Below are 24,228 nucleotides of genomic sequence, written 5' to 3'. Positions count from 1 at the left end.
TGACTGTAAGCCTGGATTTTTTGCCTTCTGAAATATGTTCTAAACATTCCATTCCTTCATTGTGGTGGATGCTAAATCCAGTTTTCCTGAATAAGATTTTATACCTCTGGTTTTACCTGTTAAATTTCTTTCCAACTCTTCCATAATTCTCATTTCTTTTTCTATTTTTCATCTACTACTAACATTTTGGTTTCAAAAATTACTTTTAGCTCTTTAAAAAACAAAATTATCTTTTAAAATTCCATTTTATTTCTTTTTAAAATAATATTCTATTTTTCCTAATTGCATGTAAAACAATTGTTAGCATTTCTTTTTAACAATTTTGAGTTCCATATTTTCTCACTTCTTCCTTCCCCTCTTTGAGACAATAAGCAATTTGATATAGGTTATACATGTGCAGTTATATAAAACATTTCCATATTAGTTAAGTTGTGAAAGAAAACACAAACCAAAAAAAAAAACAAAAAACCCCACCAAAAAATAAAGTGAAAAAATACTATGCTTGGATCTATATTCGGACTTTATCATTTCTTTCTTTAGAAGAACATTTTATCATGAGTCTTTTGGAATTGTCTTGGGTCATTGTATTTCTGAGAAGAGCTAATTCATTCACAATTAATCATCATACTGTATTGCTTTTATTGTGTACAGTGTTTGGTTCTGAGCTCCCAAGTTCCTGACACCAGCAAGACATTTGCTGACTTGTTACTGGTGGGAAGTTCCAGGAGACCAATGCTCAGGAGTCATGCAAGTTCACTGTGACAAAACCTGATGCTCCTCTTTCTTCTGGAATTCCTGCCCTGGTTATTACACTGTGAGTTTCAGCTTAGTCTGGAGAACAAAACTGAGTCCTTGTTCTGATTCTGGATTCAAAACCACAGAACTACTGCTTGTATCTGACCCTGTTCTTTGCTTGGTACACAGACTAGGATGGTCTGTGGCTCCTCCATTCTGCCATACCTTGGACCAAGATTCTCTCCCTCCCCCCGGGCCACCCTGCAGCTGGGGAGTGAGTGACAGAGCGGAGATACAGCACCAACTCCTATCACTAGAACCACTCAGAGTTGTCCCGAAATCTCTGTGCCCTGGTGCTTCCTGCTGGTGTAGTCTCCATCCTCCTTCAGTCCTTGGCAACAGCTTCTCTCCAGTGCCCATCTCTGACTCTCTTTGCTGACCTTAGCTAGGAAGATGCCTCATGTTGACTTTTTTTCTTGGATTTCCCCATCAGACCTTGGTCTAATAGGTTTTCTAAATTTTTGTAGAGCAAATTTTGGAGCTTTTCTGTTGTTGTGACTTCCTGTTCCTTTACTTTTAACAATATTAACAACAATTCCTTTACTTTTTAACTTTTAACTTTAGTTATTTGGAAACTAATAACTCCTAATCAACTAAATAATTCACTTAAGCAAGATCTATTAAGTGCCTACTATGTACTAAATACTAGTGATATGCTGAGCTAAGTTGTTCAAAATAAAAAACAAACAAACCAAAACAAAACAAAACAAAAAACTCACTCTCTGCCCTTAAGGAACTTTCCTTCTTTAGGGAGTAAAGAATAATAACACCACCATACACAAAGGTGCAAAAACTTATGAAGAATTTTTGGGCAATAGAATACTAATAATTTTAGGAAAGTCCTTCATAAGAGGTGATACTTGATCTGAGACTTGATATGATCTTTGTTAGATTCCAAGTTTGGCAGGTAAGAAAAGTAAACATCCCAGATATGAGTGAAACCTCCAGAAAAGCAGGAGATGGGAGTGAAATATTGTGTACAGGAACGCAAGAGTCTGATTGACATAGAATACATGAGGGAGTATAATGGGAGATCAGTAGAAAGGTGGCCTGGAGCTGGCTTAGGAAGGGATTTAGAGTCTGAATTTTATCTCAGAAGCTATAGTAAGCCATTGGAGCTTCTTGGGACAAGGAGTAATATATCTGTGCTTTAGAAATTTCATTTTGGCAAATGTGTAGCCAGTAGATTAAAGAGATTTAAATTGGGACATCAACTTCAAAGCTATTGCAATAGTCCAGAGGGCAAGGGCCTGGCTCCAGGGGGGTTGTTGAGGTAGAATTGATAAAGAATTGGAAAATGCAGAAGAGGTATGTGTGTGTGTAGAGGGAAAGAGAGTGAGCTGTGTTGTGGATGCATTGCAGGGAGATGTCAATGGGATACCTTTGATAATACCGAGTAGGCAGCTGATGATATCCGAATGGAGATAAAGAGAGAAAGGCCAGATATGTAGATTGGAATCCCTGCACTGAGATGATCACTGAATGAGAGAAGGAAGAAGGAAGGAAGGGAGAGGGATAAGTCAAAGTCTTTCTAAAATAACCGGTTCTCTAAATCTAGTCTGGAGGGCAGGACGAAAAGAAGCTACTGAATGGAAGGGATTAACTTTAAAAGTAAATATGCTGACCACATTTTCTTCTCAGGCTTTCTTCTTCCCCAAGAAATATAAATAGAGTTTAAAAATTGTCCACTTAAATAGGTAGCAATCTAGGGGCATCTAGGTGGTGCCATGGATAGAGCACCAGTCCTGAAGTCAGGAGGGCCTAAATTCAAATCTGGCATCAGACACTTAACACTTCTTAGCTGTGTGATCCTGGGCAAGTCACTTAACAACAATTGCCTCACAAAAAAAAGAAATAAAGGAATAGGTAGAAATCTTTTCTTCCCTTGGCTAAAGATTGATTTTCCTGGATTCCTAATGTTTTTTATACAGGGTCCCATTTTTTTTTCTTTTTAGTGTTGTTGCAGGTTAAGGGTGCTGATTTTATAGTGCCCAGATTTCTCTTTCACTCTTGGACATGGCTTATCCTCAAATACCTTTTGCAATGTATCTTTTAAGGACTTTCTGGTCCTCTTTCTGCTAATCTGACCAACTACCAAATAGACAACTGGGTTAAGAGTACTATTGATACAGGATAATAAATGCAAATATGAATATAACATCAATAAAAATGAATCATTTTCATATTGGAAGTTATTCAACATCAGCAAGACTCTCAAAGGCATGGCAAAGACAAGAAACAGAATGACTGTGGTGATGATGATGATGTAAAGCTTGGCTGGCTGGCGGTGCTTCAGATTACAGATGACCTTGGTGAAGAGGGTCAGGTTTGAGAAGACCATGAGAGGGGCAAACACGAGGAAGTTTAAGATAAGCAAAACTATTTCCACAATAACACAGGGTCTAAAAGGGAATTTGGGCTCTGCTTCTCCCACACACACAGAGCTTTCTAACCAGGTCACAAAAATGGACAATGCCCAAAGGAAAATACATACCCCAGCAGATTGGTGCTTTGGGCGCTGGCATTGGTACCAAATGGGGTAAAGAACTGACAGACACCTTTCTACACTGATGGCTGTCAGGAGGTAGAGGCCAGTGTTGTAGCCAAACAGAATCAGCATGTAAAAGATCATCAGAAACAATTCTGATCTAATTAAGTCCCTGTGAGAATAAAAGTAAACCATGTCTCTTATAAGAAAGGTAGTTGTACAAACAAGGAAAGTCAGGTCAGCAATTGAGAGATTCAGGATGTAGACAATGAAAGATGTCTTCTTGAAGTGAAAGAGAAGGAAATAAATGACAAGTCCATTGCCAACTATCCCTAGTAGGGAAATGAAAAGAGAAACACAATTTAATATTTCTTCTGATGATTGCAGATTCATAAAAGATCCATTGACCTGACTCCTCTTAGTGGCCATGAACTCCAGAGTAGGCAGGATGGTTGGGGACTGCTCCATTATTTCAGAATCATCAATTTTTTTCTTCACACCTGTTGGCAGAAATGGTACATACTATGTATGATTGGTATTTATTAAATCATAAACATACCATTTGGAAATGGAATAAACCTTAGAAATCCTGTGTGAGAAGGGCATAAAGCAGAGTAGAGAGAGAGATACACCTGAAGCCAGGAAACCCTGTATCCCAATCTCACCTTGACCACTTGTAGCAATTTGATCTTGTATAAATCATTCTTTCAGCTTCACTTTCATTGTCTTTTGTAAAATGGGGATAATTATACTTGTAGCTTACTCTTACATGTAGTTGTGAGGATCAAATGAGATAATATATACAGGGTATCCCTAAAGTGTCTATTAAAGCTTAACGCTACACTAAGACTTTTGGGACACTCAGCACTTTGCAATACTTTAAAATTTTTGTGTTATTTCTATTATCACTTAGGCTAACCCTTCCCTCACATTATAGATGAAGAAACCTAGACCTAGAGCAGCTAAGTGACTTTGCCTCTGTCATTTTGGACATTTTTCTAAGTAGAAATTATTTAAATTTAGAACAATGTAAAATTAATAAAAAATTTTTGTTTCTGGGGAACATGTACCTAAAACATGGATATAGCATTGATTTTAAATTTTTGTTCTGAGTTAAGTAGAAACAACATTGGCTCTGGAATCAGAAAGTTTGGGTTCATATCCTGCCTCTGAGACTAATTATCTATCTGGCCTTGAGTAAATAAATCACTTAGCTTTCCTAAAAGGCCTCTGTGTCCTCATTTGTGAAATGAGAAAGGAAATGACCTTTGAGGTATTTTCTGGCTCTAAATGTGTGATCCTTTTATCCTAAAATCAGTGTGTAACTTGAGAATCACTTCTCTAATCTTCAATTTTGTTAGTGATAAAATGAGGTATTTGAACTAAAGGCTCTATCTGGTTCCTTCCAATTCTGACAGTCCAGGACTACATGCAACAATTGCAGTTTTCATGTGACAAAAGTGTTCTTCATTATCTCCTGCAAACCTATGGGAAAGGCAGAACCTCAAGACCCCTAGGACACTTGGGGGCATTCCACGGTGGGACATACATTCAGACTCTATTATACATGCCCTTTTCCAGAAACTGTCTTTTTTATGTACCCAATTACTATTCCTGGGCTTCCATTAGTCCAAAATATCTGTGTGTGGACCTGGGGAAAATTGACCTTAGCTCTGGCATGTGAAGATCTTTATTTCAAAATGGAAACTTGAAGTATGGGAAAAAAAGAAAGGGTAAGCATTTAGGTAAAAATAGCATCTCCTAGACTCAGGAAGTCTCTCCTACCTGGAACATTCCCACAAAAGTACATGAAACGAAGATTCAGGATTGTTCCAAAGTAAGATGTAGGCTTAGAGTGAATCTTTCCCTTGTAGGAAAAAGTTGTTTTTGTCACCCACCAGTCATTTGCCTTTCTCCTTCCTGGCTTTTTCTTCTCCAGGTCAACCAAATGGTCCAATATGGAGAGCATTAGACTAGTAGTTAGGAAAATCCAAGCTCATCCCTTGCCTCAGGGTATGACCTCAGTTTCCTCATCTTTAAAATAAGATAATAATAATTGGTCAAGGGTATTCCTCCCCTTCCTAATCCATGAGCTGATATAACTTATTCCTCCATGATTAGATCATATTCTTTCCACAGGGGGCAGCTAGGTGGTGCAGTGGATAGCCCTGAAGTCAGGAGGACCTGAGTTGAAATCTGCCCTCAGACACAACACTTCCTAGCTGTGTGACCCTGGGCAAGTCACTTAACCCCAGCCTCAGAAAAAACAAAACAAAACAAAACAAAAAAACATATTCTTTCCACATCTTTTGTCTTTTGAAAGTCTTCTCTGTCTCCAAGGCCCAGATTAAGGGCAATAACTTCCTCAGTGACTTTTCCTTCTCCAAAATTACCTTTTCCTTCCTTATTATTTTCTTTTTTTGAGGGGGACAGTGTTGGTAGATAGTACTTTGTGCATTTCTCTTACTAGACTGTGAATTCCTTGATGGCTTTATTATTATTATTATTATTATTATTATTATTATTATTACATAGTCATTTCAATCTTGTCTGATTCTTTTGGCCCCATTTGGGATTTTCTTGACAAAGATGCTAGAATGGTTAGCCATTCCCTTTTTCAGCTCATTTTACAGATAAGGAAACTGAGGCAAATAGGATTAAGTGACCTGTGAAGAGTCACACAGCTAGGAGGTGTCTGAGGTTGCATTTGAATTCAGGCCCAGTTCTATTCACTATATCACCCAGCTGCCCACCTTCGAGGGTAGAGACTAGTTTTTTTATTCTTGGTGCCAACCCTTAGTAGGTATGGCAAGAGGGCTTTGGCAAGTCAGTAGAAACAAAGTTTATTCATTTTTCTATTTTGACAACCTTCTGCTTGGATCTTTAGTTCTAAATGAATATATGTATCAACATATCTACACATACATACCCTGAGTTACCTGCTTACATAGTCCGATTCAGCTAGTAAGACTAAAACAGCAGCAAACAAAGAAAAATTTCCCTTTTCATTTCTACTATTCCTTACCCTTCCTTAAAAGGCCTCTATCTCCTTACCCCCTCCTCAACATCTCACTTTGCTTTTGTATTCTTAAGTGTCTGGGGATAGAATCTGCCACAGAAGAGGCAAGGGTGGTAAAGAGAAGAAAGAAGAGATGGGTTAGAAGGAAGTAAAAGTGGAGTGGATAAGTGTTTAAAAATCTGGATAATTAAAAAGGATTGGGGAGAGGCTGGTTTGATCTCTGTAATATTAACCATTCCTCCAGCTTTCTGATGTTATCATTAGGTAGGGCCTCTTTGATGGGCAGCAGGAGAAACAATAGAAAGAAAATTACAAAGTTTGGGAGGCAGAAGAGTGTCCAATACTTTTCTGCCCACCTACAACTCTTGGTTCTTTACTGCCAGTGACTTCCCAATTCCATGCCCACCATCTCCCCACTCTGCTCCTCATTTCAGAGAACTCACTTCAATTCCTAATCCTGAGATTTTTTTGGAAACCTCATCCCTGATTCTTAAGCCCCTTTCAGCTTCTTGTCTTCAGTTCCCAGTCCTCATGGGGTCTAGAACTAAGTGACTCCATTCCCATAATATTTTTTTATTTTTAAAGTTTTTTATTTTCAAAACATATGCACAGATAATTTGTCAACATTGATCCTTGCATAGCCTTGTGTTTCAGGTTTTCTCCTCCTTCCTCCACCCCTTCTCTAAATGGCAAGTAATCCAATATGTGTTAGACATGTTAAAATATATGTTAAATCCAATATGTATAAACATATTTATACAATTCTTTTGCTGCACAAGAAAAATCAGATAAAAAAATAAAGTAAATAAGAAAGAAAACAAAATGCAAATGAGCAACAACAAAAAGAGTGAGAATGCTATTATGTGATGCACACTCAGTTCCTACAATCCTCTCTCGGGATATAGATGACTCTCTTCATCACAAGATCACTGGAACTGGCCTGATCATCTCATTGTTGGAAAGAGCCATGTGCATCAGAATTGGTCATCGTATAATTTTGTTGTTGCTGTGTATAATGATCTGGTTCTGCTCACTTCATTCAGCATCAGTTCACGTTAAGTCCCTTCAGGCCTCTCTGAAATTGTCCTGCTGGTCATTTCTTACAGAACAATAATATTCCATAATATTCATATACCACAACGTATTCAGCCATTCTCTAACTGATGGGCAACCACTCAGTTTCCAGTTTCTTGCCACTACAAAGAGGGCTACCACATTTTTGCACATGTGGATCCCTTCCCCTCCTTTAAGATCTCTGGGATATAGACCCAGAAGAGACACTGCTGGTTCAAAGGGTATGCACAGTTTGATAACTTTTTGAGCAGAGTTCCAAACTGCTCTCCAGAATGTCTGGATCCATTCACAACTCCACCAACAATGTATTAGTGTCCCAGTTTTCCCACATCCCCTCCAACATTCGTCATTATCTTTTCTTGTCATCTTAGCTAATCTGAGAGATGTATACTAGTACTTCAGAGCCGCCTTAATTAGCATTTCTTTCATCAGTAGTAATTTAGAGCACCTTTTCATATGACTAGAAATAATTTCAATTTCTTCATCTGAAAATTATCTGTTCATATCCTTTGGCCATTTATCAGTTAGAGAATGGCTTGCCATTCACATAATCTAACAGCAAATGGGGAATGTATATCAGATTCTATTCTTGGGACAGAGAGATGTGTTTCTAGCACCTGTATTGTCATTCTGAATGTATTTTCCCACTGAAATACTGGTAAAAATGATGGTTAATTTCCATGTTCAACTATATTATGGATTAAATAAACTAGCCTGGGACACTAGCAACCTTGTATAACATTTTTTCTGTGCGACAATGTTTTTTGAGTTACAAACAACTGACTTCATTGGATCATAGCATATTAGAGCTGAAATCTCAGAGGACATCTAGTTCCATACCTTCATTTGATACATAGTGAATTTAGACCCAGAGAATTTAAACAATTTGTCTGGAGTCACACAGCGAGTGATAAGTAGACCCCAGATTCACACTCCAGGACTCTTTCTGCCTTATCTCTTGGCCTTGCTATAGAAGAACTTTGGAAAACACTAGTATTCCTCAGTTTGATTGTGAAGCTGGGTCCATTCAGTGAGGTTCTGGCATATCTGGTGTCTCCCCACATGGAGAAGCAAGAGTTAGGGCAACATGTGAGGGGGGGTGCCTTTGACAGCTGAAGCTATTTCTTCTTCTCTTTCATTTGCTCTTGGAATATCTTAGTAATTGAGGAGAAGGGGAAAGGGCCATCTTCCTTTTAGGGCCATATGGCTCTTTGTTCCCAGCGTTTTCCTTTGTTCTTTTCTACTCTAAGTGAAGGCAGTGATGTCCCTCTCAAATGAGTACTAAAATGACAAATAATGGTCCGTGTTTGCTCCAGAGGTACCTAATTGGAACTCGAAAGAATGAAATAGTAAATCACATATAATAATACTGTTAGAAACAACATAATTATTTGAGAAAAAAACATATCTAAGAGAGAAATCTCTGACAGAATATTTTACAAAACATTAAAAAAGAATAAAAGGAAAACAAGATTCTTGCAACAAATTCTTAGTCAAGCAAAATACTTTCTTTCATTGGCTGTGTCCAAAGAACATATTTCATTTTGCTTTCTGAGGCTATCACCTCACTGATAGGAGGTAAATAGGTTCATCATTAGTTTTCCGGAATAATGGATAGTCAATTTATTGATCAGAGATCTATCTAATGGCCTTAAAAATTGTTAATTGTGGGGGCAGCTAGGTGGCACTGTCCATTGATAAAGCATCAACCCTGAAGTCAGGAAGACCTGAGTTCAAATCTGGATCTCAGATACTTAACACTTCAGTCACTTAACCCCAATTGCCTCAGCCAAAAAAAAAAAAAAAATTGTTAATTTAAAAATATTATTATAAACTTTATTCTGGTTCTGTTCACTGCATTCTGCTTCAGTTCATGGAGATTTTTCCATGTCTCTCTGAAATCACCTTTTCCCTCATTTGTTACAGTGTAATACATTATATTCATATGCCACAATTAGTTCAGTCTTTCCTAAATGGATGGGTATCCCTTAGTTTCCTGGTTTTGTCACCCAAAAAAAAGAGCTGTTATAAAGACTTTTTGTACATATATAAAATTTTTTCTTCATACTTTGATCTCTTTGAAGTACAGGACTATGAGTTTATGTATAGCTGGGTCAAAAGGTTTGTATTTAGTAACTTTTTTGGTATCATGCAAGTTACTTTCTGAAATGGTACCAACATTATGGAAGGCAACTTAATCACCAACAGGCAGATAAACACAAGAGGTTTACCAGTATGGTTCAACTTGTTTTCCTTGTTTTCCCATACTTCTTATTTATTGAGGAATGGCTCTTAATCTTACATATTTACATTAATTCCCTCTTTTTTGTGTCTATATGCAATTTAATAAAGTTATTTGTTGCAAAGTTTTGTTTTTTTCTCCCTCCTAATGATCAGTTTCTATTACCCTAGAGGCATTATTTTTGTTTAAATAAAATCTTTTTGTATCATGTAATTGAAATTATTTTTTAATCTTTTGTAATGTCTTCTATCTCTTATTTAAGAAATTTACCTCTATACTACCTTACACCTATCAAATTGGTAGTATCCCAGAAAAGGAAAATGACAAATGTTAAGGGAGTTTGTAGGAAAATAGAGACACTGATACACTTGTTGGAGTTGTGAACTGATTCAGCTATTTTGGACAGCAATTTGTAATTATGAAAAAATTTTGAAACTGTGCCATACCTTTTGAACTAGCACTATCATTATTAAGTTGGTATTCTAAAGAGATCAAAGAAAAAAGAAATCTATTTGTACAAAAACATTTATAGCAGTTGTCTCTCTCTTTTTAATGAAGGTAGATATTTTCTTTTTTATTAAAGCTTTTTATTTTTCAAAGCATATGTGTGGACAATTCTTCAGCATTAACCCTTGCAAAACCCTGTATCCCAATTCCCTACCACTTTTCCCCCACACCCTTCCCTAGATGGCAAGTAGTCCAATATATGTTAAACATGGTAGAAATATATGTTAAATCCAATATATGCATATATATTCATACAATTATTGTTCTGCACAAGAAAAAAGTGAAACAAAATAAAATGCAAGCAAATAACAACAGAGAGAGTGAGAATGCTAAGTTGTGAACCACACTCAGTTCCCACAGTCCTCTCTCTGGGTGTAGATGGCTCTCTTCATCACTGAACAATTAGAACTGGTTTGAATCCTCTCATTGTTGAAGAGAGCCACCTCCATCAGAAATAACCATCGTATAACCTTGTTGTTTCCTTGTATAATGATCTCCTGGTTCTGCTCATTTCATTTAGCATCAGTTCATATAAGTCTCTCCAGGCCTTTCTGAAATCATCCTGCTGATCTTTTCTTACAGAACAAGAGTTTTCTATAACATTCATATACCACAATTTATTCAGCCATTCTCCAGCTGATGGGCACCCACTCAATTTCCAATTTCTTGCCACTACAAAAAGGGCTGCCACAAATATTTATGCACATGTAGGTCCCTTTCCCTTCTTGAAGATCTCTTTGAGATATAATCCCAGTAGATATACTGCTAATCAAAGGGTATACACAGTTTGATAACTTTTTGAACATAGTTCTAAATTGCTCTCCAGAATGGTTGGCTCAGTTCACAACTCCATCAACAATGTATCAGTGTCCCAGTTTTCCCACATCCCCTTCAACATTTATTATTATCTTTTCCTGTTATTTTAGCCAATCTGAGAGGTGTGTAGTGGTATCTCAGAGCCACCTTAATTTGAATTTCTCTGATCAATAGTGATTTGGAACACTTTTTCATATGACTAGAAATAATTTCACTTTCTTCATCTGAAAATTGTTCATATCCCTTGACCATCTATCAATTGGAGAATGGCTTGAATTTTTATAAATTTGAGTCACTTCTCTATATATTTTAGAAATGAGACCTTTATGAGAACTTTGAATGTAAAAATGTTTTCCCAATTTATTTTCCTTCTATTCTTGTCTGCATTAGTTTTGTTTGTACAAAAACTTTTTAACTTAATATAACCAACATTATCTATTTTGTGATCAATAATGATCTCTAGTTCTTCTTTGATCATAAATGCCTTCCTCCTCCACAAATATGAGAGGTAAACTATCCTATGTTCTTCTAATTTATTTACAATATCATCCTTTATGTCTAGGTCATGAACCCATTTCAACCTTATCTTGGTATTTGGTTTTAGGTGTGGATCAATGCCTAGTTTCTATAGTAGCTCTCTTTGAGGTGGCAAAGAATTGAAAATTGAGGGGATCCCTATTAGTTAGGGAATATCTGACCAAGTTGTGGCATGTGACCAAGTTTGTAACAAAATACTCCTGTGTTATAGGAAATAACTACTAGGCTGATTTCAGAAAAACCTGGAAAGGCTTGCATGAACTGATGCAAAGTGAAGTGAGCAGAACCAGGAGACCATTGTATACAGTCACAACAATATCAATTGTGAATGACTCATCTATTCTTTTTTTTTTTTTTAATTTTTATTTACCAGATATATGCATGGGTAATTTCACAACACTGACAATTGCCAAACCCTACTCCCCAATTCGTCCCTTAACTCCCCCCCCCAGATGGCAGGTTGACCAATACATGTTAAATATGTTAAAGTATAAATTAAATACAATATATGTATACATGTCCAAACAGTTGTTTTGCTGTACAAAAAGAATCGGACTTTGAAATAGTGTACAATTAGCCTGTGAAGGAAATAAAAAATGCAGGCAGACAAAAATAGAGGGATTGTGAATTCTATGTAGTGGTTCATAGTTATCTCCCAGAGTTCTTTCACTGGGTGTAGCTGGTTCAGTTCATTACTGCTCTACTGGAACTGATTTGTTTCATCTCATTGTTGAAGAGGGCCTCATCCATCAGAATTGATAATCATTTAGTATTGTTGTTGAAATATACAACAATCTCCTGGTTCTGCTCATTTCACTCAGAATCAGTTCATGTAAGTCTCTCCAGGCCTTTCTGAAATCATACTGCTGGTCATTTCTTACAGAACAATAATATTCCATAACATTCATATACCACAATTTATTCAGCCATTCTCCAGTTGATGGGCATCTACTCAGTTTCCAGTTTCTGGCCACTACAAAGAGGGCTGCCACAAACATTCTTGCACATACAGGTCCCTTTCCCTTCTTCAAGATATCTTTGGGAGATAAGCCCAGTAGTAATACTGCTGGTCAAAGGGTATGCACAGTTTGATAACTTTTTGAGCATAGGCTCATCTATTCTTAATAATGCATCAATAAAAAACAATTCCAAAGTACTTGTGATAAAAAAAAAATACTATCTATTTTTAGAGAAGGAACTGTTAGCATCTGAATAAAGATTAAAAGCCTTTTTTTTTTTTTTTTTTTTTAAGTTTCACTATTACCAGCCCTGAAGTCAGGAGGACCTGAGTTGAAATCTAGCCTCAGACACTTAACACTTCCTAGCACTGTGACCCTGGGCAAGTCATGTAACCCCAATTGCCTCAGGGGAAAAAGTTTCACTATTTTGGGGAGATTTTTTTGGTCTGTTTTCTTTTGCAATGTGGCTAATGTGAAAATGTTCTGCATGATTTTATATGTAGCATCCATATTAAATTTCTTGCCTCTTTAAGGAGGTGATTGAGGAAGGAAAGAAAAAGAATTTTGACTTCAAAATTTTTAAAAAATGAATTTTAACAATTTTGGTTTCCATGTAATTGAGAAAAATAAAGATTACATTTTTTTAAGGTGATATCTTCCTCTAGCCAGAAGTATGAAAAAGACATTTATCTCTTTTTCTCCATGAAAAAAAAATGACATGTCCTTTTTTGTTTAAGTAAAATTTCTATTTGGAACTTTTAGTATGTGCTATAAGATGCTGCCCTAAACCAATTTTTAACAAACTGATTTTCAGTTTTCCTGTCAAGGGGAAGGAAAAAAGGGAAAGGGAAAAAAAAGGAATAAACATTTATATAGCACCTACTACATGCCAGGCATTGTGCTAAGTGCTGTATAAATATTATGTCATTTCATCCTCATAACAGCCCTCTGAGGTAAGTGTTGCTATTATCTTCATTTTACAGATGAGGAAACTGAGGTTAAACAGAAGTTAAGTGACTTGACAAGCATACAGCTAGAAAGTATCTGAAGCTGCATTTGAATTCAGGTCTTCCTGACTCTGGACCTACTGTACTGTATGTAGAATAAATATGTAGTCTTTTCTCAATTAATTTGCTTTTCCCAAGTTGATTTAACACAAGATTATTGAGATCAATTTTGAAGGTAAAATATTGGACCTCTAAAGTAAAAAGTTAAATCTTTGACAAAATGGATTGCTTGACAAACAAATGAGAAAATAAAATTTCAATAGTTTCAGCATGAAATTCTTTTGTTGCTATTATGAGGTAAAAATAAAAGACATATTTTGATTTTGTGTTTTGCAGAGAGCCTTTTAACTTGTTATAATATTCTTTTTGCAGTTTAGTAACACAATACTTTCCAATGTTGCTGAAGAAATACGTTGAAGAGCTGAGTGACTAGAATTTTCCTGTCCCTTCTCTTCCTTATTGGAAGGTTCTGAGACCTTTTCTCTGTTTTCCTGTGGTTATATTTCCTTCCTTTCTTTTTTTTTTTAATGATATTTTTCCAAATACAAAGATAGTTTTCAACATTCACTTTTGCAAAACCTTGTGTTTCAAATTTTTCTCCCTCTCCTTCCTCTTCCCTCCTCCCCAAGATAGTAAGCAGTCCAGTATTAAAGGTGTGCAGTTCTTCTAAACATATTTCCAAATTTATCATGCTGAGAAAAAAAAAGGCAAATCAAAAGGGGAAAAGACAAGAGAGGAAAAAACAAGCAAACAAACAACACCACACAAAAAAGATGAAAATACTTTGTTGTGATTCACATTCAGTTCTTTCTCTGGATGCAGATGGCTCTCTCCATCACAAGTCTATTGAAATTGGTCTGAATTATCTCATTGCTGAAAAGAGCCATGTCCATCAGAATTAATCTTGTTGCCGTGTACAATGTTTTCTTTGTTTGTTGGATCAGTTCACAACTTCACCAATGATGTATTAGTGTCCCAGTCTTTCCACATCCCCTCCAACATTCGTCATTATCTTTTCCTGTCAACTTAGACAATTTCTAAGAGGTGTATAGTGGTATCTCAGAGTTGTCTTAATTTGCACTTCTCTGACCAGCAGTGATTTATAGCATTTTTTCATATGACTAGAAATGATAAATTTCTTCATTTGAAAATTGTTCATATCCTTTGACCATTTATCAATTGGAGAATGACTTGAATTCCTATAAATCTGAGTCAATTCTATATATATTTTAGAAATGAGGCCTTTATCAGAACCCTTGGATGTAAAATTTTTTCCCAGTTTACTGCTTCCCTTCTAATCTTGTCTGTATTGATTTTTTTTAATATAAAAACTTTTAAACTTAATATAATCAAAATTATCCACTTTGCATTCCCTAATGTATTCTAGTTTTCTTGGGTCACAAATTGCTTTGTTCTTGTGGTTATATTTTCTTTTTTTTTTTCCTGAGACAATTGGGGTTAAGTGACTTGCCCAGGGTCACACAGCTAGGAAGAGTTAAGTGTCTGAGACCAGAGTTGAATTCGGATCCTCCTGACTGCAAGGATAGTTTCTATCCACTGTGCCATCTAGCTGCCCTTTATAGTTATATTTTCTAAGAAATGTCAATGTTCATTATGCTTAGTGGAAGAAAGAGACTTCACTCTGAATTTTAGGTAAATTACTTAAAGGTTAATTTATTAGTTTTTATAAGTAATTATAGGAATAGAGATTATGGACAATAATTTTCTCTACTAATCAAATTTCCAAATCACATTTTAAAATAATAATGAGCAAAAGGTGAAGACATGGTATAGTTTGTAAAGAACAAAAAGTAGATACATAGTATTTATGAGCTGACAGTGAACATCAATTCTGTGGGAGGTTCTGACTGCTCAAAGAATTAATTTTGTTGTCATTTTTGTTCAGTCATTTTAGTAGTGTCTGACTCCTCATGACCTCTTTTGGAGTTTTCTTGGCAAAGATACTGGAATGGTTGGCTGTTTCCTTTTCTAGCTCATTTTACAGACGAAGAAATTAAGGCAAATAGGGTTAAGTGATTTGCTCAGGGTCACACAGCTACTAAATGCCTAAGGTCAGATTTGAATTCAGGTCCTCCAGACTCCAGGCTGGGTATTCTATCCACTATGTCACCTACTTGCTTTCAGAGGATTTAACATACTTCCAAATCCTAATCTGGGGAGGAGGTGATTTCCAGAAAAAATCAAGGCCATCCCAACTTCCCTCATCCTTAGTTTTAATAGATTCTTTAGGATTGCTGGGGTTTTTTTTTTTTTTTCTTCCTTAGGCTGTGGTTAAAAACCTTGAGCTTACTTTTACTGTGTTGAAGAATATTAATAAATTATTTGGAAAACTACCACTACATAACAAAGTGAACACTGTGAAATTCTAAAGAACACTTTTGATTCCAAAGAAGAGATGGGAGAAGACACCTCCCTCTACATTTTGCAGAAGTGAGGGCTCATGAATGTGGCACATGTCATTTAGATTTTTTTTTTGATGTATTGATTGGTTTTGCTAATTTCCTCTTTTTTCTTTTAAAAACAACCCTCATGAAAAATTAGAGCACAAAGTTTTGCAAAAGTTAATGTTGAAGAATTAGCCGTGAATATGTTTTGAAAATAAAAAGCTTTAATTTTTAAAAATCCTCATAAAGTTGATTTTTGGAGAAAAGATTTTGAAGAATGTATAGGCAATGTAAAAACAAAAAAAATTAAAAGAAAAAATGTGTTTTGGAAATCTTTGCAGCAAAAAATAATTTAGTAATTTTCTTTCATAAGACATTTATCAAAAGACACCAATTCTTGCCAGCTACTATGATAAATTATATGGGATAAAAAGACGAAATCATCATGAACACAGATAATGAAATGTACAATATATACAAAGTCACTTTTATGAACAGAATGAAAATACTAATAACTTAGGTGAAGGGGTTTCAGAATAGGTTTCATACCAGAGGCAGCAATTAAGCTAAACCTGGAAGGAGGTTTGGGGCTTCATGAGAGAGAGGGGAGATTCTATAAGAAAAGCATATGCAAAGGCATTAAGATGGAAGATGAAATATTTTATATGGGAAATGGCAAATAGACTAAATTGCCTGGAAAATAAAGATGTGTAGAGAAGGGGAGTGCATTTTGAAATTAATTTGGAAAGACTGGAAACACTTTTAAGGAGTTTTAGAATGTCAAGGAGGAGGATTTATTTTCTTAGAGACAACAGGAAACCACCATAGTATCTTGAGTAACATAATCAGATCTGTACTTTAGCACCATCAATTGGCCACCGGTGTGAAGGACAAATTGGACAGATTAAAAGCAGGAAGAGCAGTTAGGAAGCTACTGTATAGTCCAGGTAAGAAGATCTGAATTGTGTTGGGAATATATGGGTAGAAAGAACAGGATGCATAAAAGAGACAGTGTAGGAATAAAATTGATAATATTTGGCATCTCAGTGGCTAGGAAGATGATTAAAGGGGTGATCATATTCAACTTGAGGACAAGAGAAGAATGAAGAGTTAAAGTCATAGGATCATAGGTTTAGACTTAAGGGTCCTTATGGGCCATTAAGTCCAATGCTGCATTTTTGTATATACAGACAGACAAGTTAAGTGACTTGCCCAGGATTTTTTAAATGTCCAGGTGAAATTTGAACCCATTGCCTCCTAAGTGCAAGTCCAGTAGCCTATCAGGTATATCACATTGCTTTTTATGAGAGGAGGAGAAAGAAGCTGGAAGAGGGCTGAAGGAAGGCTCTCTTCAAGGATAGGTGACTTGAATCTGGGTGATTTAAAGGTTGATATCCACAGAAATTGAGAGGCAAAAAAAAATCTAGTGAATCTAAAAGGAAAGACAGTGAGTTCTGTGTTGGCAGTGTTAAATTTGAGATGTCTAGGTGACAATTGGTGACATGGGACTTGAAGTCAGAAGAAAGATAAAGGCTAGTTATATAAATTTGAGAATCTTCTGCTGCTATATGATAATGGAGCCTATAGAAATGGATGAGATCAAAAGAAAAAAAAGTGAGGATTAAAATACAAAAAAGTCAGTCTTAGCCTACAAGGAAATAACAACTATCAGAAATAAAAGATAGAAGAGGGTTTCCAGGGCAAATCTTTTGAAAATAATCAAAACTATTTTCCATTGTCTAGGATGGAGACTCAGATTAGAGGAGTATATATGTATGTGTAGATAATGCAAAGGAAATTTTAAAAGTTGTCTATTCAAATAGGCAGCAATATTTTCTTACCCTGATCAGAATATACTTTCTAGGTAATCTTAATTTGATACGGAATAGGATTTGTTTCCAGCAAGGGGCACTAAATTTGGAGTGAATCTTTGATCTATGATCCCACTCTTGGATGCGGTTTATCCTCAAATACCTTTCGCAGTGTGTCTTTCAGAGACTTCTTAGTCTTCTGTCTCCCCAGTCCACCAACCACCAAGTAGACAATTGGGTTGACAGTACTACTGATAACAGATAATATATTCAAATATGGATATAAAAATCCTAGAGTTTCATAGTTTTCTTCTTCAAAGTTATACATCATCACCAAGACTCTTAAAGGCATAGCAAAGAGAAGGAATAGAATAACTGTGGTGATGATGATGATATAAAGCTTGGCTGGTTGGTGGCGTTTCAGGTTGCAGAAGACCTTGATGAAGAGGATCAAGTTTGAGAAGACCATGAGAGGGGCAAACATGAGGAAGTTCAAGATAAGCAAATATATTTCCACAACAGTGCAAACTCTAAAAGGCAATCTGGACCTTTCTGACCAAATACACACAAAACATTCTAAGTTGCTCACAAAAACAGAGAGTATCCACAGCAAGGTACAAACAGTTGCAGATTGGTGCTTCAGACGTCGGAATTTGTACCAAATTGGGTAAAGGACTGACAGACACCTTTCTACACTGATGGCTGTCAGGAGGTAAAAGCCAGTGTTGTAGCCAAACAAAATCAAAATATAAAAAATGGTCCGAAATAACTGCAGCTCAAATGATCGAATATTTAAATAGTAGCAAATTATTTTTCCTGTATCAATAATAAATGTACAAAGAAGGAAAGTCAAGTCAGCAATTGAGAGGTGAAGGATATAAACAATGAAAGGGTTCTTGTTGAAGTGGAAGATGAGAAACCAGATGACAAATCCATTGCCAGCTGTACCCAATAGGGTAATGAGCACAGAGACATAAGTTGAGATAATTTCAGCTGATTGTGAATTTGAAAAAGACCCATTCATAGGGCTCAGGGCATCTGGTATGAACTCCATAGTAAGTCTGCCGTTGAGGAGTGTACCATTATCTAGAAACCATCCATTCTCCTCATTACACCTGTTAGCAGAAATAAAAAAATAGTATATATGTAGGTGATATTTAATGCCATTTATTTATTAAATCATACATTAATTGATTTTAGTGCTATGAGGGACTTTAAAGATCAGCCTGATGATGATGATGACCAATCATCTGTCATTTTAAAGTACTTACTATATGGGAGGCATTAGCCAAGGACTTAGTTATTTATGAGACAATGCTGCATAGTAGGTAACATTGGTAATAAATTTAAGACTTTTTGAAAATAAATAAAACTATTTTCCAGCATCTATTATAGAAGAAGATTAGAAGGTGGTAAATGGATTGGACTAGGAGCAGTAAGGATAACCCCACCAGGACATATGTTTACAATACTTTTGTAAGCCTGTCCTGTCCTTAAGAGGTACAAAAAGAATTTTTAAAAATTGTAAGGATAGCCAGTAATCTTTTCTTTCTCCATCTGAGAATCTACAAGTGCCTCTTAGGAGGGCACTGTTTTTGGAGTGCCCAGGTATTTTTATGTCACTCGGACATGGTTATATTCTCAGAGACCTTTTGTAACATATCTTTCAAGGCCTTCCTGACTCTCTGTTCCCTGAACTATCCAAGCACCAAATAGACAATCAGGTGATGGTATTATTAATACAAGATAATAAATTTTAAAATATAAACAATATTGAAAAAAACTCAGTTTTCATTCTGAAACTCAGATAACATCAGTAAAATTATTTAAAAGTCTTGACAGAAATAGGAACCAAAGCATAGGCTATAGTCCCCTAAGATTGTAAGTTCTTTGAGGGCAGGGTCAGTGCCTGATTTCATCTTTACATCTTTCTTAAGGTATTAGAAGAAATTTGCATTTAATCTAATAAATGAATTGGATTTATGTTTCCATTCTGCAGTAAAGAAGAGGGACACTAAATAGAAGGCCTGGCTGGTAAGGATGGAAAGGAAAGGAGATTGAAGGACTCCTGGAACTTTGTAAAAAAAAAAAAAAAAAAAGAAAGAAAAGAAAAGAAAAGAAAAAAAAGATGGCCATGTTAAGAGAAGTGAGAAAGGAAGAGGATTAGGATTGAAGTCAGAAGAAAGATAAAGGCTAGATATATAAATTTGAGAATCTTCTGCTGCTATATGATAATGGAGCCTATGGAAATGGATGAGATCAAAAGAAAAAAAAGTGAGGATTAAAATACAAAAAAAATCAGCCTTAGCTTACAAGAAAATAACAACTAGTCAGAAATACCCCTTTTTGTTTTACTGCTGGCTCTTCCAGCACCTGTAGCTCTGCTCCCACTTGTAATCTCCATTCCTCACCTATCCCCATTCCATCTGTCTTGGTTCTTTTTTCTTTCTTTTTTTAGATTATTTATGTATTTATTTATTTTGGGTCAGGCAATTAGAGTTAAGTGACTTGCTCAGGGTCACACAGCTAGGAAGTGTTAAGTGTCTGAAACCAGATTTGAACTCGGGTCCTCCTGAATTCAGGGGCTGGTGCTCTATCCACTGCGCCACCTAGCTGCCCCTCTTCCATCTCTCTGGGACAAGAAGTTGGGAGGTGAGTGAGATTCCATTCCTTCTCTTCAAAGGGAAAGGGGTGAGGAATAAATAATCTGATTCTTCTACTAGGATAGCAGAGGGGTGATGGAATGGGGAAGAAAATCTATTCCCAGGATCCAAAGCTGGCATTCAGAATTTATTTATTTATTTTTCTGAGGCTGGGATTAAGTGACTTGCCCAGGGTCACACAGCTAGGAAGTGTTAAGTGTCTGAGACCAGATTTGAGCCCGGGTCCTCCTGAATTCAGGGCTGGTGCTCTATTCACTGTACCACCTAGCTGCCCCTAATAGGATCAATTTTTACTTTTTTTAATTATATTTTTATTTTTTGCTGAGGCTGGGGTTAAGCGACTTGCTCAGGGTCACACAGCCAAGAAGTGGTAAATGTCTGAGGCTAGATTTGAACTCAGGTCCTCCCAACTTCAGGGCTAGTGCTCTACCCACTGAGCAGCACTTATCTGCCCCTAGAATTTATTTTTCTATTAGAATTTTGTTCATTAGGTTTCAAGTTCAAATATTTTTTATATTGAACAGGCCTTTGTGGGCTGCCCAGGAAAACCCTGAGGAAGGAAAATATTTTTCCTCTGGAACAATGCTTTTCTAGTTCCATACAACTATCATTACAGGATCGGTACATTAGAGACCTCAGAGGCCTTCCAATTCATTTCAGCCTCTTTATTTGACTAATGAGGAAATTGAGGCCTGGAGAAGTCATTATTACCGTTTAAGCAGAAAAAGCAACCCCTCAATTAGTTTGAAACACTTAAAACTAAGGTTGTAAAAGAATGGTCTCTGCCTTTAGAAAGACCCTTTGTAAAAGAAAATATACTTCCACTAGCATGTGTGAATTTCAACAGGCTCATTTTGTACTATTTTTGCTTTGTGAAGTCTCCTTTTATTTAGTATATGCTAGTTCTATTTTATTTGGGGCAAGACTCAAGCAGCCTTCTTAAGAAAAAGACCTCCTATTTTTAAACTATCTTAACTGAGCTCTATAGGCAAGTAACTTTATCTCCCTTCATCTAAATGTCTGAATTTATAAAATTAGAGAATTGAATTAGATGCTATGCATGGATTTTTCTATCCTAATTCCCATGATCCTCTAAGTATTTTCAAGTGGTATCTAAATGAAGTATAGGAAGGAAAAGTAGAATTTGGAACTTAAAAAAAAAAAAAAAAAAAAAAAGAATGTTAAAAATTGCTGTTTGGGGTAATTGGGGAAAATAATAAAATGACTAATATAGAAAAATTTTACATGATTGCATATGCATAACCTATATCAGATTATTTACTGCCTTGGATTGGTGAAAGGAGGGAGAGGGGGATAGAATTTGGAACTCGGAACAAAAAAAAAAAAACAATGAGAAAAGGGGGGGAAGTTTTGATAAAAAAAAAAATGAACACAGAAGCATAATTAATACTTTTTCATTGTTTTTTCTTCTATGAATCTTATGAAGACCTTTCTATCTAGTTTTAAACACTTAAAAAAGTTAATGCAGTGGGGAATCTAATTATAACACATCTTCTTATAATTGTATACATTTTGACATTGTGTTCAACATGTTTAATATGATAAGTATTCCCCTTCCCCCAATGAATATTTTAAAATGAGAAGGGTTTGTGAGAATTAAATATTCTTAAGAAGGTTGCTCATGACTTACCCCAAATAAAATAAACTGAGAGCATGTGTTGAATAAGAAAGAGGAGACTCATAGAACAACAATATAGTTAGGAAGCTAAAAAATAAGAAATGAAATAAGTATTATTGCCAACATGGCAATTATCTCTAGTTCTAACCAAGGAGTCTGAAAGGATCTGGGACAATTTTGAATTGGGGAAATTTTCTTTATTTTCCTAGGTTTCCATTTCCAAGTTTATGAAATTAGGGAATTGAAGTAAACAATAGTTAAGGTCCCTTCCAGGTTTACTTTCCATGATTCCATAAATATCATCAGGTAATATCTTAAGTCAAGGCACATAAGAGGATTTTGAAAGAAACTTAATAGAAGAGAAGATGAAAGTACAATAAATTGGAAAAACCAATGTCTTGAAGGCAGAGAAGGATTTCAGTAAGCAGAGATGTGGAGCACAAAGAATTTATAATTTTTAAAATCTCCTTCTAGATACCTTAACACATCTCTATTGGTAACTATCCAATGACAAGAGACAATTCATTAAGTACTTATTACATGCCAAGTGTTGTTAATGTAGTGGGAATCTAACAGTAACACATTTTCTAAGTTTTGACATTGAAATCAGCATGTTGATATTTGTCTGCTATGACAAATTATTGTATTTACTTGGAATACAATTTACTGTATTTACTTGGAATACAAATCCCAAATAGATATTTTTAAAATACAAAAGTTTTATGGGAAATAATATTTCCTTGAGAATTGTGAACTCTTTGAGGACAGGAACTGTCTTTTGTATTTCTTTGCATTCCCAGAATTTAGCACAATGCTGATACCTAATAGGCACTTAATAAATGCTTTATTGACTAACTGGGAAAGTTGCTTATGTACCCCAATGTACATGACTGATACTGCCTGTTAAGGAAGAGGAACCTATAAGGGCAACAATACAGTTAGTGAGGAAAATGAAAATTAATGAAAATTGATGAAAAGTTAAATTAACATGCCAACCCATCAAGGAAATGCTATGAAATCCTAAATGAAGCTCTAACTTTTCTAACTTAGTACCTAAGCTTTACAGAATTGGCTGAAACTCAGAGCACTGAAGAAATGAAATTATAGATGGGAAGAGGAAGATAAATTGATACAATACCAATATCTCAGGAAGAATAAGTTGATATACATAAATAAGTCCAAGATGCCAATGGGTGCATCATTGCCAGAGCTAGAGGCTCCTTTAGGGTCAGAGCTAGGTCAGAGAGTTCTTCCCATGGGAGAGAAGTGGGAACCTTAGGATGAGAACCTGGACACCAGGCTTTTGTCTAACTCTGGCCTCCACATTGGGTGGGTCGAACGCTTCTCCTACAGACCTCTCATCCCCTGCCTCTTTTCCCTTAGCCTCAGTTCACTTCTTTGAGTAAATTTAGAGGGAAATCTTGGGTCCCTTTCTGCTGTGAAATAGGGATGAATTGAATGTGAACTTACTGTCAAGAATCCTGCCCAGTCCTGAGTCTTCCTCCAACCACTTGCTTTTCTCTCTGCAGACAGCTTCTTGGGAGGGCGGCAATGCCAGTGTAACTGAGTAATTGTCCGTTTAGACAGGTGTTTTTTTAACTGGGAACTGCACAAGGGCTCATTCACTCTTCAGACTATCACCCCAAAGAGCACCTGATGGAACAAACGGGATCTTTTTGTTCTCTCTGGAAGCAAGATGTTTAAATGGGATGACTCAAGAAGGTTTTTGAAGCCTTTCTGGGCTAATATCAAATCTGGCAACAATCCCAGTGTCTGCGTCCTGTGGGATTTGAAATCTCTTTTCAGCTGAAACTCTATGTGTTGTTCTGGACATTGGAGGGCCTTGGATTGGAGGCAGCCTCTCATATGGTTGAAGCTGGAATCATTTTGCTTCTTCCTCTCCAAGAGTCCCTCACCCTTACCCTATGGGGCACAGCTACTCCTTCAAAAAATGTAGGCAGGACACAGAATGATTGCCTGGAAAAATTAGTTCTGAAATTTTTGGATGGCTAAATTTAAGTGAAAATTTTTAAAAAGCCAGTTAAGACATTTTATGTTTGGTTGTTCTCCTTTGATTTTGAATAGGACTAAAATGAAGACAGATAGCTAGAAATACAGCTGGGTAGTGGAGTAGAGAGAGCACTGGTTCAGGGGCCAGGAAGAACTGAGTTCCAATCCAGCCTCAACCTCTTTACTAGCTGTGTTACCCAAAACAACTCACTTAACCCTGTTTGCTTCAGTTTTCTTATCTGTAAAAATGAGCTGG

General features: G+C 36.1%; 1 protein-coding gene across 2 annotated transcripts; it reads right to left on the bottom strand.

Annotated features, from left to right (window-relative positions):
• Positions 1-299: 299 nt before the first annotated feature.
• Positions 300-23,821, bottom strand: LOC141565804 (mas-related G-protein coupled receptor member H-like). Of its 2 annotated transcripts, none has more exons than XM_074309393.1 (2): positions 23,433-23,821; positions 300-3,783 (listed from the first exon to the last, which is right to left on the bottom strand). In XM_074309393.1, exon 2 carries the CDS (start codon positions 3,749-3,751, stop codon positions 2,747-2,749), a length of 1,005 nt encoding a protein of 334 aa, XP_074165494.1. In that variant the 5' UTR covers positions 3,752-3,783; positions 23,433-23,821; the 3' UTR covers positions 300-2,746. The 2 variants fall into 2 exon arrangements, with proteins under 2 accessions (XP_074165494.1, XP_074165495.1); XM_074309394.1 differs by lacking the exon at positions 300-3,783 and adding an exon at positions 15,712-18,775.
• Positions 23,822-24,228: the final 407 nt, after the last annotated feature.

This window comes from Sminthopsis crassicaudata, chromosome 4 (genome assembly GCF_048593235.1).
Source record: "Sminthopsis crassicaudata isolate SCR6 chromosome 4, ASM4859323v1, whole genome shotgun sequence".
Lineage (NCBI taxonomy): Eukaryota > Metazoa > Chordata > Mammalia > Dasyuromorphia > Dasyuridae > Sminthopsis > Sminthopsis crassicaudata.
The sequence above is the reverse complement of the archived record's forward strand: the minus strand, read 5'-3'. Positions and strand labels throughout refer to the sequence as shown.

Excerpts from the sequence above, each read along its gene's own strand:
- LOC141565804 (XM_074309393.1), bottom strand. The coding sequence starts at position 3,751 with ATGGAGCAGTCCCCAACCATCCTGCCTACTCTGGAGTTCATGGCCACT.